General features: G+C 32.6%; 1 protein-coding gene across 1 annotated transcript in view; it reads right to left on the bottom strand.

The window, feature by feature from the left end:
* LOC133201801 (2-oxoisovalerate dehydrogenase subunit beta, mitochondrial-like) overlaps positions 1–20,927 on the bottom strand; it is a 21,176-nt gene extending 249 nt beyond the window's left edge. The window contains exons 1-9 of the mRNA XM_061337608.1: positions 20,771–20,927; positions 19,052–19,129; positions 18,830–18,898; positions 18,510–18,643; positions 17,974–18,129; positions 14,127–14,298; positions 1,878–2,023; positions 1,020–1,106; positions 1–720 (exon numbers count right to left, since the gene is read on the bottom strand). The exon at positions 1–720 is cut by the window's left edge and continues 249 nt beyond it. Coding sequence (XP_061193592.1) covers positions 580–720; positions 1,020–1,106; positions 1,878–2,023; positions 14,127–14,298; positions 17,974–18,129; positions 18,510–18,643; positions 18,830–18,898; positions 19,052–19,129; positions 20,771–20,909 — 1,122 coding nt within the window. The 5' untranslated portion in view covers positions 20,910–20,927 and the 3' untranslated portion in view covers positions 1–579. The remainder of the gene's footprint in view (positions 721–1,019; positions 1,107–1,877; positions 2,024–14,126; positions 14,299–17,973; positions 18,130–18,509; positions 18,644–18,829; positions 18,899–19,051; positions 19,130–20,770) is intronic.
* Positions 20,928–20,954: the final 27 nt, after the last annotated feature.

The following is a 20,954-nucleotide window of genomic DNA, read 5'->3' as shown; positions in this document are numbered from 1 at the left end:
AGTCTTCAAATATTACAATCAGATCACTTCAGCTGTTAAAATCAAATACGCAGTAGTCAAGTACTAAACAATTCATAAAGCTAAATAAATACATTTTTATGAATTTCTAGTTCATCATTACATGAGTCTAGCTGTTGATTGAAGGTTTTAGAAAATTGTTCTGTCTAAATGCGTATAACAAATACAAAAAGGTTAAGTATTACGTGTAGCTTAGCAGCAGTAATCCATATTGCGCGAATGGAAATTCAATATACAGACCTGTTGAAATTCACACAATATGGGAAATTGAGGTAAATCCTCAATTGACATTTATTACGTATAACACCATATTTATGTAAGTGTATTTTTTTTTTTTTTTGATTTTATGCAAATTTAATAACCAGAAAAAAAAATTTATGTCAAAACCCTTCTTAAAGTTCAGTTAGGCTGTAAGTACAAAACTGTTTTTGCACAAAATGGCGCTTTTACGTACTCCACACAGTTTTCGGTCTCCCTTTTGCAGCAGCAAGTATTTTATACAATATGGCTGCATTGTACTTTTTTGATTGTGATGTGACTGAGAATTCCCAGACCAATAGTTCAGTAGTTAATTAGCTTCTTGATTCCTTCTAAACATTTCCATTTATCTGGGATGTAGAAAGCCTCATACACATGGGGAAATGGAGTGTCATAGCCACATACTCGTTCAATAGGTGCCTCTAAGTTCAGGAAACACTCAGACTGTAACAAAATTCATTGGATATGTGATAAATATCTTGGTTTGTCATTTAAAAGTTAAAGACTTCTTTAGATCCCATACATAAAACCATTACCAATACTTTTAGAAACAAATTCAATGTCTTGAATGACATATTTATTTACTGATTTACATTGCAGACTCATCATTGCTTATTTTCATATAACTTTTAGTGAAAGGAGGGGGACAAAAATGTTTTTGCAGACATTTTTTAATGAATCCTATTATTTATCCACCTTGATCCCTCAATTTTAAATAATGATAATTTATAAACAAGAAGTACCTGTACTGTTGCTGCGATTTCAGCAGCGAAGCCCATAGTAACGGGAGCCTCATGAGCAACTAGTAATCTGCCTGTTTTGACCACAGACTGCAAGTAAAAATTGTGTATAACATAAAAACAAACATCCATCAAGCTTAGGTAATCCAGATTCCAATAATCACAATACTTCAGCTACCCATTGCAACAAGATCTTTGGGAACAAAATTTGCATATACATATGATCTACCAATTATAAAAGGTACATTTCAGTTATTCAAATGCTTTAATAATTCAGTTAAGAGAACTTTACCCAGTAGAGTTAAATTAATTATTCAAAGTTGTAGTATCATATGAAGGACTATTCATGAAATAAAAGTGACATGTATTTCTATTTTTTATTTCTAAAGCAGTCATATTAAAAATTTAAGGTTCAATAAGTGTAATTCTCTTAAACATGTACTTTAAATATATATAAAATGAATTTAGCACAATTGTCATCTTCAACTGATTAGCTGATTAGCACAATACTCAATTAGTGCACTAAGAGTTTAAACAACAACAATTACATGCATTACTTTTAATCATTTATTAGCAAGTACATAAATTGGCAGGCAAGAAACAGAACAGAATGCACTAAAATATGCTTCTGCTAAAATAAGTATGTTTACAGTATATTTAACAAATGAGTTTTTTTTATTCCAGATCTGTGACCCTGACCTTGACCTGTACCTTACACATGGTGTCCGAGTCCCAGGGAAGTATAGTCCTAAGGTCAACAACCTCATGTGATTGTGACCCCCGATCCTAACCTACTTTACAGATGGTGTCTGAGTCCCAGGATATAACCTCATGTTTTTGTGACCCCTGACCCTGACCTACCTTACAGATGGTGTCCGAGTCCCAGGGCAATATAGTCCGAAGGTCAATAACCTCACACGATACACCGAGTTTCTCCTGAGCAATTTTAGCAACTTCCAACAAGACATGGACCTGAGTTCCCCATCCAACTAACGTTACATTGTCGCCTACAAAACAACAGAAAATGTGTGTTGTTGAATATCATTAAAAGATATTTATCATAGTATTGCTAAGGCTCAGTGGGCATGTACTGGAGCTTAATCAAGGTCTTACTCGTGGAATCAAAATTTCTGATTAGGGAAAAGACATCAGAAATATAACTTTAAAATCTGATTTTATGTTTGTGATAAACTATTTCATCCTTTGTGTGTGTGCGGGGGAGGAGGGGGTGGGGTGGATGTAATATTTACCACAGCTAAGAATTTAAAAATTAGTTTCATGTGGCCTAATATGAGGTTCTTGTGATTTTAATATGATTTTTCATCCACAAATTAATGCAGTTTATAGAGCATGACATTAAAAGCTGTCTGAATACTACATCTTCCAAGGATGATTTTATGACCAATTTCTAATATCTGAATCAAATCTCAGAAATCATGCTGTACTACCTGAGTGAGGTGTTTGTTGACAGATACAGAACAGGACAATCCTTTTCTATACAGATAAAGATCTACACTGATCGTACTAGGTCAGGTAAAATAGACAACACCTGTCTATAATCCTGTTTAAAAAATCAACAGTTTGTGAAACATACTCCTCCATCTTATTGGGGTTTCTCCCAATACTTCCTTTTCCTTGTTTGCCAAAGCTTTCAACGTGTAGGCGGAGTTTCAAAACTTTTTTTCTTAAAATGACCTTTCTGCATGTTTATAGTGGACCTTTATTGCATCCATGCTTTCTTGAGTCCATAGTACTTATTTAAAAAGTTGAATTTTAGATACATGAATGACCATTCCTAAACATCAGAGGATCTAATTGTTAATACTCTCTCTCTCAGTTTGTTTATACATGTATGTACATGGTCCATTAAGTAATCCATAGTTTATGCACACAATCTGTGTTCTGCACTGAAACTGATGTTGTAAAAGATATTTTTGTTTGTTGTAATGAAAGAAATACGCAATGCTTTGCCATTGGGTTGATTTCAGGGATGCCAGGATATTTTTTTTTGTACAAATATGTTGTCAATTCTGAATAAATATATATTTTTTCATTGATCACTCATTTTATGCTCAAGTGAAAAGGCAAGATTCGATCTTGAGCCAAACACATGTACTTACTTTTACATGTACTGTGATGCAATACATTTCTGCAATGATAGACTTTTCTTTTGACATATTTTAGGTGTTTGTTGTATATTTATATCATGATTTATCAAGAGCTGATGATTGAAACTAAGGTATTAAAGGACTATAAATGATAAAAAAAATGATTAACTAAGAATAAAAAAAATTCTGAGACTCGAGAGCTCTAGCAGCATTCAGTTTTGCACTGAAACTTATGGAACGCCATAGCTGTCTTATGTGGTTATTTCATGAGAAGATGGTGCTTTATTATTTTATGCTGTGGTTATTTCATGAGAAGATGGTGTTTTCTTATGTTATGCTGTGGTTATTTCATGTGAAGGTGGTTTTTTATGTGAAGGTGGTTTCTCATGTGAAGGTGGTTTTTTATGTGATGGTGGGTTTTTTTTTTGTGAAGGTGGTTTTTTTATGTGATGGTGGTTTTTTGATGGTGTTTTTTTTTATGTGATGTTGTTTTTTCATGTGAAGGTGGTTTTTTACGAGTTGATTGTATCAACTCATGTTATGTTACTTGTAAGGGATTCCCCAATGTATCGAAACTAATCACATTTTTGATTTAGTATTTTGCGTACGTGTTCTTGTATAATATTGGTTTATTTACAGTTTTCATGATCTACAGAACAACAATGTATGTTTCCTGATATGCTTTGAAGTGTTTATAAATATAAATATTTATTATTAATTTTTTTTGGAATTTGTGTCCATCCGCGAAAGAAAATAGTGTAAGGGACATGCGGTCAACAAAAGTGACATGTCGAGCAAACAAAGTTTTGATTTATAAATCAACAAATGTTTTATATAATAATTTAAAAAAGTATTTTGAAAACAGATTTTTAAAGAAAATTCACAAAATTGAAAAATTGTACAAACCAGGTTATTTTTAAAAGATTGACGTGCTGGTGGTATATAAATAAACTAATTCTTGCGCTGTTATGCTAATGAACAGAGAAGTTTTCCCGCATTAGTGATGAATCGTTCAACACAGAAAACACTTCTTATGTTTGTAAACAAAGCGAGAAGTTTGCAGTAAAGAAGGTGGAGGTAAATCAACTACTAATCTCAAACGGAAGAAAAGAGCTGTACCAGTTGAAAAAACAATTTTGAAATTAAAGTTCTTATTTCTTGTGCAAGAAATAAAAGATTTCGATTGCTTCAAGGGTTGGATTTTTTCAGGAGCGGACAACTTTGGGCTCCAATTTCTTTTTCCCTGTTAAAAACACTGTTAAGAATTCCTGTCTTCCACAATCTAGATCCGTTTCACAGCAAGCTTTAAATACAGCAATGGCCACTTAACACGCGGTGATTCTTATCTCATTAATTGTGGGCACTACACTGGAAAGTGGTTTCCTTTAATATGTCCAGCTGTGTTTTGCTGGACATGTTATAAAGTGAATTAATAGTAATGTGAAATGCATATTTATAAATGTGAAGAGGTCAAGAAATCAAATTAATTCAAGAGGAGATAGATCATGTAAATGGTCAATATCATGCCCTTGTGATGAATTTAAAGTCTTCAGTCGAAAAACCGAAAGAATTGAAATTTTTTAAACTTGCATACATGTATCAATGAAAGTCAATTAAGTAGTTGAATTTCAAGAAAGGCTAAACCAAGAGAAATGATATATAAAATGTGCATATCAATTAAAGTCAAGTAGTTATATTTCAAGAGTGACTAAACCAAACGAAATGATATATACAATGCTCATTTCAGTTAAAAGTCAAGAAGTTAAATTTCAAAAGTAGCGTAATCAAGAGAATTAAAATATTCATTGTGCATATCAATGATCATAAAAGACAGGGGATTGAATTTCAAGAGTGGCTAAATCAAGAAAAATTGAAATATCATATGTGCATGTAAATTTTGAAAGACAAGGAATTGATTTTCAATACTGTAACTAAATCAAGAAAATTGAATTATGTAATATACATATAAACAAAAGTAAATGATATTAATTTTAAGACTGGCTTAAAACATGAGAATTGGAACATATTGAAAATGTCAAATTGTTTGTCAATTTAAGAAAGCAGTGAAAATATTCAATGTACATGTTAATGAAATAATTCAATTTGCGCTATTTGTAAATAATAATTCCCTACTTATAATACTATTGTAGGTTTGGCCTATTAGTTTGAGGTATGTGTGTTTAAAGCTTTTTCTTGTTTTTTATGCCCCCGTAATCGAAGATTCGGGGGTATATAGTTTTTGCCCTGTCCGTCCGTCTGCCTGTCTGTCTGTCTGTCAATCTGTCTGATTGTCCGCAAAAACTTTAACCTTGCCCATAACTTTTGATTGGTTGGAGCTATGGCTTTCATATTTCACATGTGTATTCCTTGTGACAAGACCTTTCTTTGGGTACCATCATATTTGACCTTTTGACCTTGACCTTGGAGTTTGACCCACTTTTGCAAAATTTTATAAGACTTTTACCTTGGCCATAACTTTTGAACAGTTGGTGCTTAGGCATTCAAACTTCACTTGTGTATTTCTTGTGACAAGACATTTCTTTGAGTACCAACATCTTTGACCCTTTGACCTTAATCTTGGAGTTTGACCTACTGTTGATAAAACTTTAACCTTGGCCACAACTTTTGAACAATTTGAGCTAGGTCTTTCATACTTCACATATGCATTTCCTGTGGGAAAACCTTTCTTTAGATACCAACAACTTTGACCCTTTGACCTTGAACTTGGAGTTTGACCTACCTTTGAAAAACGTTAACTTTGACCATAACTTTTGAACAGTTGGTGTTAGGGCTTTCATACTTCACATGTATATTCCTTGGGACAAGATCTTCCTTAGGATACCAACAATTTTGGCATTGACCTTGACCTACTTTTAAAATATTCAAACCTTGGCCATAACATTTGAACGTTTTGTTCTATGGCTTTCACTTTTTTACTATCATGTGTATCACTTGTGACAAGACCTTCCCTTGGGCACCATTTGACCTTGACCTTTTACTTACTTTGAAAAAACTTTAACCTTTGCCATAATTTGTCAACGGTTTACAGGTATATTTCTCGAGACAAGACCTTTCTTTGGGTACCAACATTTTTGATTTCTTGACCTGGAGTTCGACTTGTATTTGAGAAACTTTTACCTTTGCCATAAGCTGCCATACGGGGGCATCAGTGTTTCACAAACACATCTTGTTCTATTTAGGAGTTGGTTTAATTCTGTAATATGATTTTAAACAGTTGTGCCATTTTTTCCTATTTGAAATTTCTAGTCACTTGATATAATTATAATATTTCTGTCAAATGATATCGAGTGCCCAAAAACTGTACTCTGTGACCATTTCAATGATGGTATCCTTTAATATTTAAAATACAAATTACTTTAAATGCAAGCTACATTGTCATTTTACGAAAATTCCCAAAGCTAACTAATATTATTTGTTTTCTATGTTTAAAGGTTTGATTTGTAATAAATTATTAAACATTCCAGTAGATAATTAAAAAAATAAATATACATGTTAAAAATACATGATGCAAAAGGTGTAAATAAAATAATGTAATTTTATTTCTCAAAGAAAACAAAAAGAAAAGATTTTAAAGTGATAGTTTTCATCATTGCACATAATATCACATAATCCATATATGGACTAGAGACCTCAACTCATTTAAACATTATATAATCAATACCATCAACTCGTAGTAGTACTTTCAGTACTTTGATTTTATGTGATGGTGGTTTTTCATGTGATGGTGGTTTTTCATGTGAAGGTGGTTTTTCAAGTGATGGTGTTTTTAGCTCACTTGAGCCGAAGGCTCAAGTGAGCTTTTCTGATCAAAATTTGTCTGTCATTGTCGCCGTTGTTGTTGTTGTAAACTTTTCACATTTTCATCTTTTTCTCCAGAACTACTGGGCCAATTTCAATCAAACTTGGCACAAAGTATCCTTGGGTGAAAGGGATTCAAGTTTGTTCAAATGAAGGGCCATGCCCTCCTCCAAGGGGAGATTAAATTACGAAAAAGCAAAAAATTAATGGCATTATTGAAAAATCTTCTTCTCAAGAACCAATGGGCAAGGAAAGATGAAACTCATGTGGAATTATTTTCAGGTAGTGTAGATTCAAGTTTGTTCAAATCATGACCCCCAGGGGCAGGGTGGGGCCACAATGGACGATGAAAGTTTTACATAGGAATATATAGGAAAAATCTTCAAAAATCTTCTTCTCAAGAACAGCAAAGCCAAAATTTGTCATATTTATTTGGAAGCATCCTAAGGTGGTGTAGATTCAAGTTTGTTCAAATCATGACCTCCAGGGCTAGGGTGGGGCCACAATGGACGATTAAAGTTTAACATAGGAGTATATAGGAAAAATCTTCAAAAATCTTCTCAAGAACAGCAAAGCCACAATTTGTCATATTTATATGGAAGCATCCTTAGATAGTGTAGATTCAAGTTTGTTCAAATCATGACCTCCAGGGGTAGGGTGGGGTCACAATGAAAGTTTAAACTTGTAGAGAAAGAAGTCACAGTCAAAAAATTATGTAAGCATCCTTAGTTAGTGTAGAATTAATTTTGTTCAAATCATACCCCCCACTCCCTTTTAGGGGTAGGTTGGGACCACTTATGCATTTAAGCTTTTCAATACTAAACTGATTTTTCCTTTTTTCCTCGCAACAGTGCTCAGGTGAGCGATGTGGCCCCTGGGCCTCTTGTTTTATGTGAAGGTGGTTTTTTATATTTAATGTGATGGTGGTCACTCGGAACTCCTAATATTTTTGAAGACTGAGTTTAACCGCTATCATCTTGAAATTTTGAAAGTGAAACAAATAGTCAATATCATTAAAATCATTTTAATACGCCATTGCTACATGTAGTTCCTCTTTTTTCCATAGGCGCTTGGTTTCAGGATGGTGTATTTTGTGTATTATGTTTTTTTCTAGCTTTGTCTGAATAAACTTGATAACATAAGAATAAAAAAATCACTGAAATAAGCAAGTTTTAAAAATGTCATATTACTTTATATAAAAAAGAGTGAATTAAGGTACGAAAGTTGCAATCTTCGATTTTACATGGTGCCCAGCTCGGTTCACACTTGATTTTAATCAATATCTACACTTTTCCTACCAGTTTCGGGCAGGGTTTCAGGTGAAATCTACATTTAAAAATGACTGAATAACACCTTTCAATCGTCTGTCAATTTGAACTTGCCGTAAAAAAATATGCAGTAAACAAAAATGTCCTGATACCTAACACTGAAAGTGAAAGCAATGGAAGTGAGGATTTCTAAGTAAGTAAAATGTAGAGGCGTCCCAGAATAACGAGAACAAGTTTGGCGCGGTTTCTGAACTCCCTAGATTTTCCGAAGATGGCCACTGTCGTACCTACACTCTTACTATATAGAGTAATATGACATTTTTAAACGTGCTAATTTCAGTGATTTTTTTTTTATTTTTTGAGTGTATTCAGACACACCTACAAATAAAATCATAATACACAAAATACACCATTTTGAAACCAAGTGCCTATGGAAAAAAGAGGAACTAGCAATGGTGTATGAAAATGATTTTAATTACATCGACTATTTGTTTTACTTTCAAAATTTCGAGATAATAGCTGTTAAACTCAGTGTTCAACTCAGTCTTCAAAAAATATGAGGAGTTCCGAGTGACAACTTCACATTAAATATATAAAAAAACCACCTTCACATGAAAAACCACTATCACATAAAATACCACCATCACATGAAAAACCACCATCACATGAAAAACCATCTTCACATAAAAAACCATCATCACATGAAAAACCACATTCTCTTAAAAACCACCTTTAACTGAAAAAACCACCATCACATAAAAAACCACTTTCACATGAAAAACACCTTCACATAAAAAAAAAAAACCTTCACATGAAATAACCACAGCATAACATAAGAAAGCACCATCTTCACATGAAATAACCACAGCATAACATAATAAAGCACCACCTTCACATGAAATAACCACAGCATAACATAATAAAGCACCATCTTAACACAAAATAACCACAGCATAACATAATTCAAAGTGCTGAAAGTACTACTACGAGTTGATGGTATTGATTATATAATGTTTAAATGAGTTGAGGTCTGTAGTCCATATATGGATTATGTGATATTATATGCATTAATTGATAAAAACTATCACTTTAAAATCTTTACTTTTTGTTTTCTTTCAGAAATAAAATTATATTTTATTTACACCTTTTCCATCATGTATTTTTACCATGTATATTTATTTTTTTAATATATACTGGAATGTATAATAATTTATCACAAATCGAACTTTTAAACATAGAAAAAAAATAATACTACATGTAAGTTAGTTTTGGGATTTTTCGTAAAATGACAATGTAGCTTGCATTTAAAGTAATTTGTATTTTTACAAAATATTAAAGGATACCATGGTTACAGAGCACAGAATATCATCATTAAAACTACCGAGAACAGTTTTTGGACACTTGATATCATTTGACAGAAAAATCATATATCAAGTGACTAGAAATTCAAATAGGGAAAATGGCACAACTGTTGTAAAATCATTTTACAGAATTAAAACAACTAAGTAGACAAAAAACAAGAAAAAGTTTTAAACACACATATCTCAAACTAATAGGCCAAACCTACAATAGTATTACAAGTAGGGAATTATTATTTACAAATAGAGCAAATTGAATTATTTCATTAACATGCTCATTGAATATTTTCACTGCTTTCTTAAATTGACATACAATTTGACATTTTCAATGCACATCAATATGTTCCAATTCTCGTGATTAAGCCATTCCTAAAATTCATATCTTTTACTTTCATTTTATGTATATTACATAATTCAATTTTCTTGATTTAGTTACTATTGAAATTCAACTCCTTGTCTTTCAAAATTTACATGCACATATGATATTTCAATTCTCTTGATTTAGCCATTCTTGAAATTCAACCCCCTGTCTTTTATGATCGTCGATATGCACAAAAAATATTTTAATTCTCTTGATTACACTACTCTTGAAATTGAACTTCTTGACATTTAATTGAAATGGTCATTTTATATGTCATTTTGTTTGGTTTAGTCACTCTTGAAATATAACTACTTGACTTTAATTGATATGCACATTTTATATATCATTTCTCTTGGTTTAGCCTTTCTTGAAATTCAACCACTTGACTTTCATTGATACAAGTATGCACGTTTAAAAAATTTCCAATTCTTTCGGTTTTTCGACTGAAGATTTTAAATTTATCACAATGGCATGATACTGACTATTTACATGATCTATCTACTCTTGAATTAATTTGATTTCTTGATCTCTTCACATTTTTAAATTGATGCATTTCACATTTAATTTATCAATAACACCCCACTTAATTTTTTGTTTTTGTTTTTATTTATTGCCTTCAGTACTTTTAATTTTACTTTATAACATGGCCAGCATCTGATAACAAAACACAGCTGGACATATTAAAGAAAAGTACTTTCCAGTGTAGTGCTGACAATTAATGAGATAAGAACCACAGTCGTGTTAAGTGACCATTGCTGTATTTAAAGCTTGCTGTGAAACAGATCTAGATTGTTGTTTTGCAAGACATGTCACTTTTGTTGACCGCATGTCCCTAACACTATTTTCTTTTGCGGATGGACACAAATTCCAATAAAAATTAATAATAAATATTAAGGTTTATAAACACTTCAAAGCATACCAGGAAACATATTCTTCTTCTGTAGATTATGAAAACTGTAAATAAACCAATATTATACTAGAACCCGTAGGCAAAATACTCAAATGAAAATGTGATTAGTTTCGATACATTGGGGAATCCCTTACTAGTCACATAACATGAGTTGATTAACCATCAACTCGTAAAAAGCACCATCTTCACATGAAATAACCACAGCATAACATAATAAAGCACCATCTTCACATAAAATAACCACAGCATAACATAATAAAGCACCATCTTCACATGAAATAACCACAGCATAACATAATAAAGCATCACCTTCACATGAAATAACCACAGCAAAAATAATAAAGCACCATTTTCTAATGAAATAACCACAGCACAACATAATAAAGCATCACCTTCACATGAAATAACCACAGCAAAAATAATAAAGCACCATCTTCACATGAAATAACCACAGCATAACATAATAAAGCACCATCTTCACATGAAATAACCACAGCATAACATAAAAAAGCACTATCTTCTCATGAAATAACCTGACATAAGTCAGCTATGGCATTCCATAGAAACTAATAGAACTAACATGAATTTTGCTTATAAAAAAAAATAAATCTATATAAATTTTGTCAAAGGTTCCTTGTAAAAGGATGCATGTAAAATTTGCTGGTAATTAAGTTGAATTCTTTGACTGAGAAGAAGAAAGTAAGGAAAATAGTTTGGGTTTCATTTTTTTCAAATTATAATTTCCCTTACATAAAATTTTGGATTAATTTATTACCTATAGTATTTAAACTTTAATCAGAACAACTAAGCAATGCATTTTTAGTAAATATATAAATTTAATACTTTGAAAATTCACCAAAATGTTGCTCTCTGCTACATTATACATTAGATATGTTAAATATTAGATGTGGCATTGTACAGTATTGATGTGTAAAGTGAGACTTTGGTTCTTTTTCAACAATTTCACCATCACAGCAGTGGCTGGAACCATGAAAAATTCACAAGGAAGAAGAATGTATTATTCATAATAGACAGGGAGTTGACTTTTTCTGTGGGCACAATTGTCATCACGCTTTTGAAAGGAAAATCGTGTTATATATTGTCATAAAATTCCAAAACTGCTATTTTAAGTTAAATATTTTTCTGGAATCAATTATGAAAATCAAGTTCTTTAAATGCATGTTTGTAATTTGATGAATTGGGTATATACCAGGGTTGATCCAAAAATATTATGTCACAACTGCTATAATTTTTTTTAAAAATAGTATAATAAGATAAACACAATTTTAGGTTTTGTCTATTGACACACTGTTAGAAAGTTACTGACATTGGCATCCCCATATCTTTTTAACTTCTCAGGTACTCTTTTTAATAATTTTTACTGCCAATAAAGTCAAACCTGGTTATCTTGGACTCAATGGGACTGAGACAAAACTTTGAGATACACAATGGATTTGAGAATATTGAGGTTAAAGTACGTATTAAAGAAAAAGTTGTTGGAGCTTCTAACTCACTTTGGCATATATGCATGGTATTCAAGCTATCTAATATGTTTGAAATACCAAAGTTCATTTACACCTTTCTAAACAATTTTGAATGATTCACACCTATATGACACTGAATTGGGTGCGTATCATTACCGCTACATTTTCAAAATTTTCATTACCGCTACATGCACATTACCGCTACAAAAAAGGATACATTACCGCTACATTTAAAAGTATACATTACCGCTACATTGCCTCTTTCATTAGGCAGCGTCTTGTGCATGTACAGTACAACATTAATATGCATGCATAAGACCTGTTTCCCTGCATCTCCACACTTTTGAGTGTTTAAAAGTCTTAATACTTATACCGCGATTTGTTACAAACTTCTCAATAATAGCCATGACATTCATGTGATGCTAAATCGACTACAGACTTATATATACTCATTTTCATTAGAATTCAGACCCAAATTGTACTTCACTACATAGTGAGTGTATTATATTGAATGGAACTCGTATCCCGTGCCATTGCTGGCCGATTCGGTATGAAGCGGTAATGAATTGTTGTCAGCATTAGTCCCTTTGATAAAATGTAGCAGTAATGATCGCCCGAAAATTTGAGAAAATGTAGATGTAATGAGTTGAAATTTTTCACAATGTAGCGATAATGTTGACCTCCCACTGAATTAATCCCTTAAAGAATAGGTCACCTGTATTTCTAAAGTGACTTAATAAAACATGAAAGAACATTCAAACCAAAGCAGATGCAGCAATGATCAACTACATGATTGTGCAGAATTGTTAAAGAGAAGGGCACCTGCCTGGCTGCATCATTTACATATGCAATATAATAAAGTCTTTATGAATTCTGTATGTTCTAATGCATGTGGTACTTTATCACAGCTTTCATTTTGAATTATTTCATTCCAAAAGAATACAAGTGTTTCCAAACATTATCTTGGCATCCCATTGTTGAAAATCCTCCACTCTGACTTTGAAAGAAGCACCCTCGTTGCTGTGCATACTTTATTAACTTCCATATAACAATAAACATAACAGCTAATATGTAACATTTCTTTGATGAAGGAATGAGTAAAGGCAATGGCAATTTACTCAGTATCCGTTCTCTTTACAGTTCAATGCTTAAAAGCATTTCCATTACTATAAGATTAATTTTAATCATCTATAACCCTATAATCCTTTTAGAAGTTTATATGTATTAGCCTATAGTACCTTTACAAAAATGTATACTTGTACTGATACATAGGTACATGTATATGGTTACCTTTCTGAAGATTGTTCACCTATGGTTATTTTTATACAATTGTGTACAGGTGTATATTTTTGATATCCTCATCTTTGATAAATTGTTTGTCTGCCCTCTCCCAACCGAATTACTAAAAAAAACAACCAACTCAAAACTTTTTTTTTACCTTTAGGAAACAATTTTTTTTTTTATTCATTTCGAAGATTTCTCCTCCCATTAATAACTATCTTAACTTCATATTCGCAAGTGTTTTAGAATGAAAAAAAAAAATTTCCCCTTACCTACCTTTCCATTTTCATTATCCGGTGTCAGGAGAAGGAAAGCAAACATTTTTTTAAAGATAGCTTAATTCATCTAGACTTTAACCAAGATGCGAATTGGTCTACACTTCTGCTTTCATATAGATGCAAATTATACCTACCTGTACATAAAATTGTATTGGTAGTGGTGGGCCTTATGATTATCTATATACACAAATAAAGAATGATCTATGACTGAACAAAGTTTTCCTAAAACAAATTACTGCTAACCTTCTAATACAACTTCAGCTTGAGACAGGGGCAATGTGTAGTCCTTTGTAGGCACCTCCTCAATCGCACCTCGATACAGGATCTTTGGTTCAAAGAAGATACAGGGGTTAGGGTCTCTGATACAGCTTAGAAGGAGGCCTTTGGCCTGGTAGGGGCCTCGAGGCATCACAACCTGAAGGAAAGAATTTCAATTCAATTAAAGAAAAATGGAGCAAGAATCTTCTTTTGACACCCTCTTGACGTAATAGTATTTTCCATCAAAAGAAGAACTTCGATCTGTTTCATCTTTGTGAGCTCTTTTTCTAGCATGTAGAACGTGGAATACATTTATTTTGGTTGCACATTTGTATACCGGTAGACTATCTTTTCAAAATTAAAATAAAAAAAAAAATTATGAGACAATTTTATTGATTATTTTTTTCATCTAATTTCCTCCATCAGTTACAATGATGGTTCATATTTGCATCCATGTTTCCTGGATGTGTGTCTGCAAGATACCTAAAAAAGTATTTATAGACTTCAAAGTGTCTAAAAGTGGCTTGTTTACACTCCAAAAGCTCTGAAGGGAACCTGTCAGGCACTATATACTGAGCCAAGTTTTTTTATAAATGGAAAAAAAGAAACATCCTGAACATTAAACAGGAACTAGCTGGTACATAAAACCTGATATATATAAGTCATTGTAAGAATAGATGTATAAATAGTTTCATGAAATCACTCTCATAATACATGTACTATTTTCTTCCTTTGAGTAAGTATTCATTTCATTTTTTCAGTTTGTGAAATTACTGGAAAAATTTTCATGTCCTTAAACAAATGAATATTTATTTTGCTAATGTAAAAGGAATTTCAATTAGTATATTTGAAAGATTTTTAAACCTGTGCTTTTAATCACATCTGCAGACAATAAAATTTCGTAACTCAAAGCAGATTGGTTTTATAACATGTATATAAGCAAAATTAATAATTAATGTATATATAAAATTATAATTAAAAAACATCTCCTTTTCTGTAACTATATGCAAACTTACTTTTAGTACTACTTTACATGTAGTTTTCAGGTCTGTATTATTTAGAATCTATAGAATATTGAGATTCAACATTATGTATTCAACCCCCTCCCCCCACCCCCATTAAAAATTCCCACATTTGAAGAATATAAATATATTCTATTCCTTGCCGTTATTGAAAAAACATATTTTTTGTCTCCCGCTTTCACTGAAAGTGGGGGATTTTAATTTGGGCATGTCCGTCCATCTGTATTTCTGTCTGTAACACTTTCGTTTCCGCACGATATCTTGTGAACTCTTTGAGCTTTCGCAATGAAATTTTGCAAAGCAACTTCCTATGGCCTAAAGAAGAACCCTATTGATTTTGAGGTCAAAAGGTCAAGGTAATAAATTCTGTCTGTTTTAACACTTTCATTTCCACACGATATCTCGTGAATCCTTTGAGCTTTTGCAATGAAATTTTACATTACAACTCCCTGTAGCCGAAGGAAGACCCCTATTGATTTTGAGGTCAAAAGGTCAAAGTTCAACGTCGTAAATTCATACATTCCGTCTGTGTGTAACACTTTCATTTCTGGGCAATATCTCAAGAAGCATTTGAGCTTTTGCAATGAAATTTTATACCATAACTCCCCTAAAGCCAGTCTCTCGTCCCTCTCAAAGTGTCCCACCCCATTTTTTTTTATTTATTTATTGTATTTAAAGTAGCTTGGATCATTTTTAGCACAGGGGCATGTGGAGAGTTATTACGTATAATACAGGTTGTTGGAAGACTTTATATTCTAATTACATCTATTAGAACTGTTTAGTAAAGGCTAAATTAGACACCATGTATTGTGTAAAATTTTGACATCGAACGTGAATATAAACATTATATGTGACCTAATATTTGCATTTAATTTGCTCTATGATCAAGTGCCTCCGTGGTCTAGGGGTATGATTCTTGATTAGCAAGTGAGAGGTCTGGGGTTCAAATCCCAGATGATCCTTTTTTTTGAATTTTTTTTTTTTTTTTTTTTTTTTTTTTGATTTACTACATGATAGAATTCAACATGTGAAATTAAAAAGTTATGTTGTCTGGCATGTACAGACTCATAAAATCATTATTACAGTGTGAAAAACATTCTATAAAAAAGAATCTTCTATACACATATTACAGAATAAGCAATCAAATCTTTATATCCATATTGGCATTTTCTGTTTGCTTCAATATACATTGTATACATTTAATAATTCTACAAATCCCCCCCCCCCCCCAAACTGTGCATGCTCTTCTTTTTTCCCTAAGTGGGGGACACAAATTCTCTGAATTAGCTTGTTATTTTTGAAATGATCAGCATATATATATGGTTATGTTCGTTTTAAGTTCATGAACTTTGATTTTCTTTCAAAGCATTTGGTTCATCCATGTTTTTAGTGAAAATTGACCATCTATCATGTCTACCTACACAAATACTACAACTGTATTTCTGTGATGAATTACAGGAAGCATTCATCAAGTTTTCATTAATGGACTACATAAGTACTAAATTTATCACTCCCGTATCACACAGAATCCTGGTACAGAGGCAATTAAAGAAACTGAATAAATGGAAATGCATGATGTAAAACGAATTAACTTTTTCGATATGCATTATGCATCAGTGCATAAATATTTTAAAGTTTTATCCCCTTCATCCATTTAAAGATTGAAAATAAAGCAGTTTTAGATGTGACATGAATTACAATATTTTTTTGTTTTAAATTCAAAACTTAAACGTGTAGGGTATATCTGGGTATTTCCTGACAATAATGAGGTCAGAATGGTATGGAAGGAATATCAACAAGAAACTGTCTAATTAGTTACCTGATTTTGAACCAATGTCAAAACTACATACATCATCTTTGCTATTTACCAATGTTTAAAATTGTTTTCCTCCAGAATTTATTCACATATATTATTAAACAAAACACATAGTGGGGTATATCTGGACAAGTCAATCTCATAAAATACTAAATGCCATTTTAAGTACATTTGTAAGTAGCAAAAAAAGTCATTTGTACGATTTTATATCCTTTGTACGTTTAAGTAAGTCCACTAAATTGTTTCATATAGACCTAATTCAAGTAAGCAAAGAAGGATAACTCTATAAAGGGATATGGTTTGTTACAAGAGAAAAATACCTCCTTATAATGATTCTGAGAATGTGAGAAAAAATGCTTATAAACAAAGTGTGAGCATGGGCAGAGCTGAGCATCACTTACAGAAATATTGGATATTGATAGAATTGTTTCATGTGACACATTTGTGGTCATATTCAACAAGATTTCACTATTTCTCAAAGGTGTCACTTGCAGTGGTCATTTTGAGGTCTATTCATGAAATCTTTGTTTATCTAGATGCTTGTGTAATATAAGTCATGATATTTTTGATGTTCAACTTGCATGAAAATTTTTTTAAGAAAGTTATTTTTGAAGTTATATCAACCATATATTTTCAACTTCAATCGATACATAAAAAATCATAGACCAAATCACATCAAAGATGAGAACTATACATGTAAATCATTTTTTTCTTTTTCTTACTCTGATAAATCATAACATTTTGAACAATGATCCAAATAGAACAAGAAGAAGATCGAAAAAAAAAAATCTTTTAAAAACTTATTTAGTTTTTAAAAAGTTTGTTTTATCTCATTATGATATTTCCCATTAAATTATTTTAGAAATCAAGTTCCTTATAATAAACTGAAGAATGTTTGTATATAAACCTATGATCCCAAGAAAGAATTAAATCTTTCATTGATTATATATTAAATGCCAGTGTCTTTGAGTGAGGGAAAATGGAATAACTGTACCTTAAGCCCTGGTACATGAGCAAAGAAAGCCTCGGGACTCTGTGAGTGATAGAGGGCGCCATGGCCTACAGCACTGCAGGGGGATCGGATCGTCAGTTTCCCACAGTCAAACAAGTCACCCGTCCTATAGCGGAACTTTGCTGCCTCATTGGTAATCTACAGGAAAATAGAAGCATTTATAAACAAAAGTTAAAATACTGGTTCAATAATTTCAAATAAATGAGGATCTACAGAAATTTATCTTAATAGGTATTCACCACTAGATCATGAAAATTTTCAAAACAATATAATAAATGTTGCTATGATCAACCACTCCCACCCCCAATCCTAACAAAAAAAAAAAGATAAAATAGAAAATCTGTAATGGCATTATCCACCAAACTTCTTTGTAGACTTCAGATAAAAACAAAATTTTGAGAGAAAATTCAATTTAATTTTTTAAAGCTTTTTTTTCAAATAGGTGAAATGGAAGATTGAAATATCATTGAACCATAAATCTTAACCTTAAGCTGCATGCCTACATGTGCAGAACTCACTTGATCAAATGCTGGGAAGATGTAATCTGCAAACTGTATTTCTGCAATGGCCGTAGAACCTGCCACAGCCAGACCTATCCCAAAGGCCACTATCCCCTGCTCACTTAGTGGACTGTTAAAAACTCGATCTCCACCTATCAGGAATAGACCATGATGGCATTAACCTATTCAGCTGGCCAACAGAATAAAATTATGGTGTTGCAATTAGTAGTATAGAGCTCAGGTATACATGTCTTCAGGTATACTTTAGTATACTTTACAAGATGACACATTCATATAACAGAGTAAATTTCATCAGGTGATGCATTTTATCAACTTACCATGTTTATCTTTCAGTTCATTACTGCACCTAAATACCCCTCCGAAGGCCACATCCTCCCCAAATAAAACTACAAAAAAATATCATGGGTTGTTATAGATGACGGTATATTTCACAGCTTTATCAACATATGTTTCAATGAAATACATCAGTTGATCTTGTTTTTATTTGAAAATTATTATGGAACTTAATTTTAATGCTGTACAGGTATGAATGTTCTTACCTGCTGTAGGATCTGTTGCTAGTGTCAAGTCTAATGTGTTATTGATTGCCTGCACTAGGTTCATACGAGTTGTGTCCCCTGATAAACAAATTAATGAAATATTGAAATTATTAGAATTTTAAATCTGAACTATATAATAATCATCATTAGGCCATAATAAAAAAATCCTAGCTTCTCATCCAAATTTTTTGAAAAATCGAGACGAGCGGGCAGATTTTATTTCATATTTTTTCCACTGTGCAGATTTTTTGTTGTCCTGATCGATCGGTGCAGATTTATCTATCAATAATGCCCCAATAAAAGTCATAGTAGAGGTCCATTTAAATATGCATACATCTTACTACTCATCATCACCAATCTTTCACAACCAATGATCCTTGTTTTAAATTAATACTATTACAGCAATTACCATCTTCACAGCTGTCAAAATCACACTGACATTCACCGGATTTAAAACAAAAGTTGAATGGTAGTTAAATACTGATTCCAATCAGAATCAAGACAAAGAAAAACAGAAATTTAAAAAAATCAAGGCGGGTTAAAAAATCGGGGCAGGCGGGGATGAGAACATAGGATTTTTTTTATTATGGTCAGCTTTCTATTTTATCTCTTCAAGAACATGCATCATAAAAGAGACCAAGAAGGCTTTTCTTACTCAAGATTATATATGGACAAATAAGTGAATTAATTTAATCCTTGACTAACTGACATTTGATTAAAACTGCTCCCTATTTGCATGCATGAAGATCTGCTCATTATATTTAATTACAGTAGGTGAACAAGTGCATGTGGCGGTCAGCCAGGTTCGATTGCCGGTGGCCAGATAGCTCAATTGATAGAGGACCTGTCTAGTGATTCAGGGGGCACAGGTTAGAATCCTGGTCTGGTTAACATTTTTCTCCTCTCCGGTTACATTTGGTGCCATATGCCATATGATTTGGAAGTGACAGGGGAAAGACCTGCCAGGGAAGAGTGTAGGTTGGTGTCTTAAAAAATAGATCTCAGAAGAGGGAGAAATGTGGCTGTCAGGCAGGGCAGATGGCCAGAGGCCAGATAGTACAGATGGTAGAGCACCTGACTAGTGAATTCAGGGGACCAGGGTTCAAATCCTGGTCTGGTCTTTTGCCTTTTTCTCCTCTCCAGTTGCACAAGTCTCTCCAAGTCATGACAGGCCTCAGGAATCTAAGGCACCACTAAGGATTTCCATTTACTGAACTTTTAGTTATATCACAGCTGCATTAAATTATGAAATCGCATCTCTTGCCCTATTTGCATTCAAATATATTTGGGAGGTATGTTGATATAAGCTGTATAAAAGTTTATGGCATTTAAAAAAGATATCAGATGTGTCTTCTCTGGTGTATTATATGCATTCAGAAGCAATTCTGGAAACAAATGCCTTGCTTGTTTTAATTTTTCTGTTAAAAGCAACATCTGCAATTCTAAGTCTTAGACCATGCAGAAAGGATCAGTATGCAAGCCGATAATGTAGCAAATTCTAAGAGAATGTAAAAGATTATTCAATTCTAGTTGAAAAGTAGCATCGCCGCTCTCATACATAAACATATGATACGCAGAAGTATGTATCTAAGCACCTGCAGCAAGTGCCCATGCAAAGAAATATTGCAGAAACTCAAACAGACACAGCAGACACAGTCGACTTTGGCTTGACTTTCAACTTCCGAGTTTTATTTTCAGCAGTAATATCTATCCACATACCATAAACTGCTGATGGTGTGTCAGGCACATATGTAAAGTGAGCAGATCTTGCAAAATTAAGGTCTGTCTGTCTGGAGACGCCTTCTAATACGGTACAACGGCGAAGGCCCCTGAGTATTGTTTTCACAGAGGCTGCCATTTCTACTTTCGTTTTCAATACTGCTCCGCAAAAAATAATAATAAT

The sequence above is a fragment of the Saccostrea echinata genome, unplaced genomic scaffold, assembly GCF_033153115.1.
Source record: "Saccostrea echinata isolate AGI-Se365-2 ecotype Australia unplaced genomic scaffold, CSIRO_AGI_Sech_v1 ptg000045l, whole genome shotgun sequence".
Lineage (NCBI taxonomy): Eukaryota > Metazoa > Mollusca > Bivalvia > Ostreida > Ostreidae > Saccostrea > Saccostrea echinata.
Note: the sequence above shows the minus strand (reverse complement) of the source record. Positions and strands in the feature narration are given on the sequence as shown.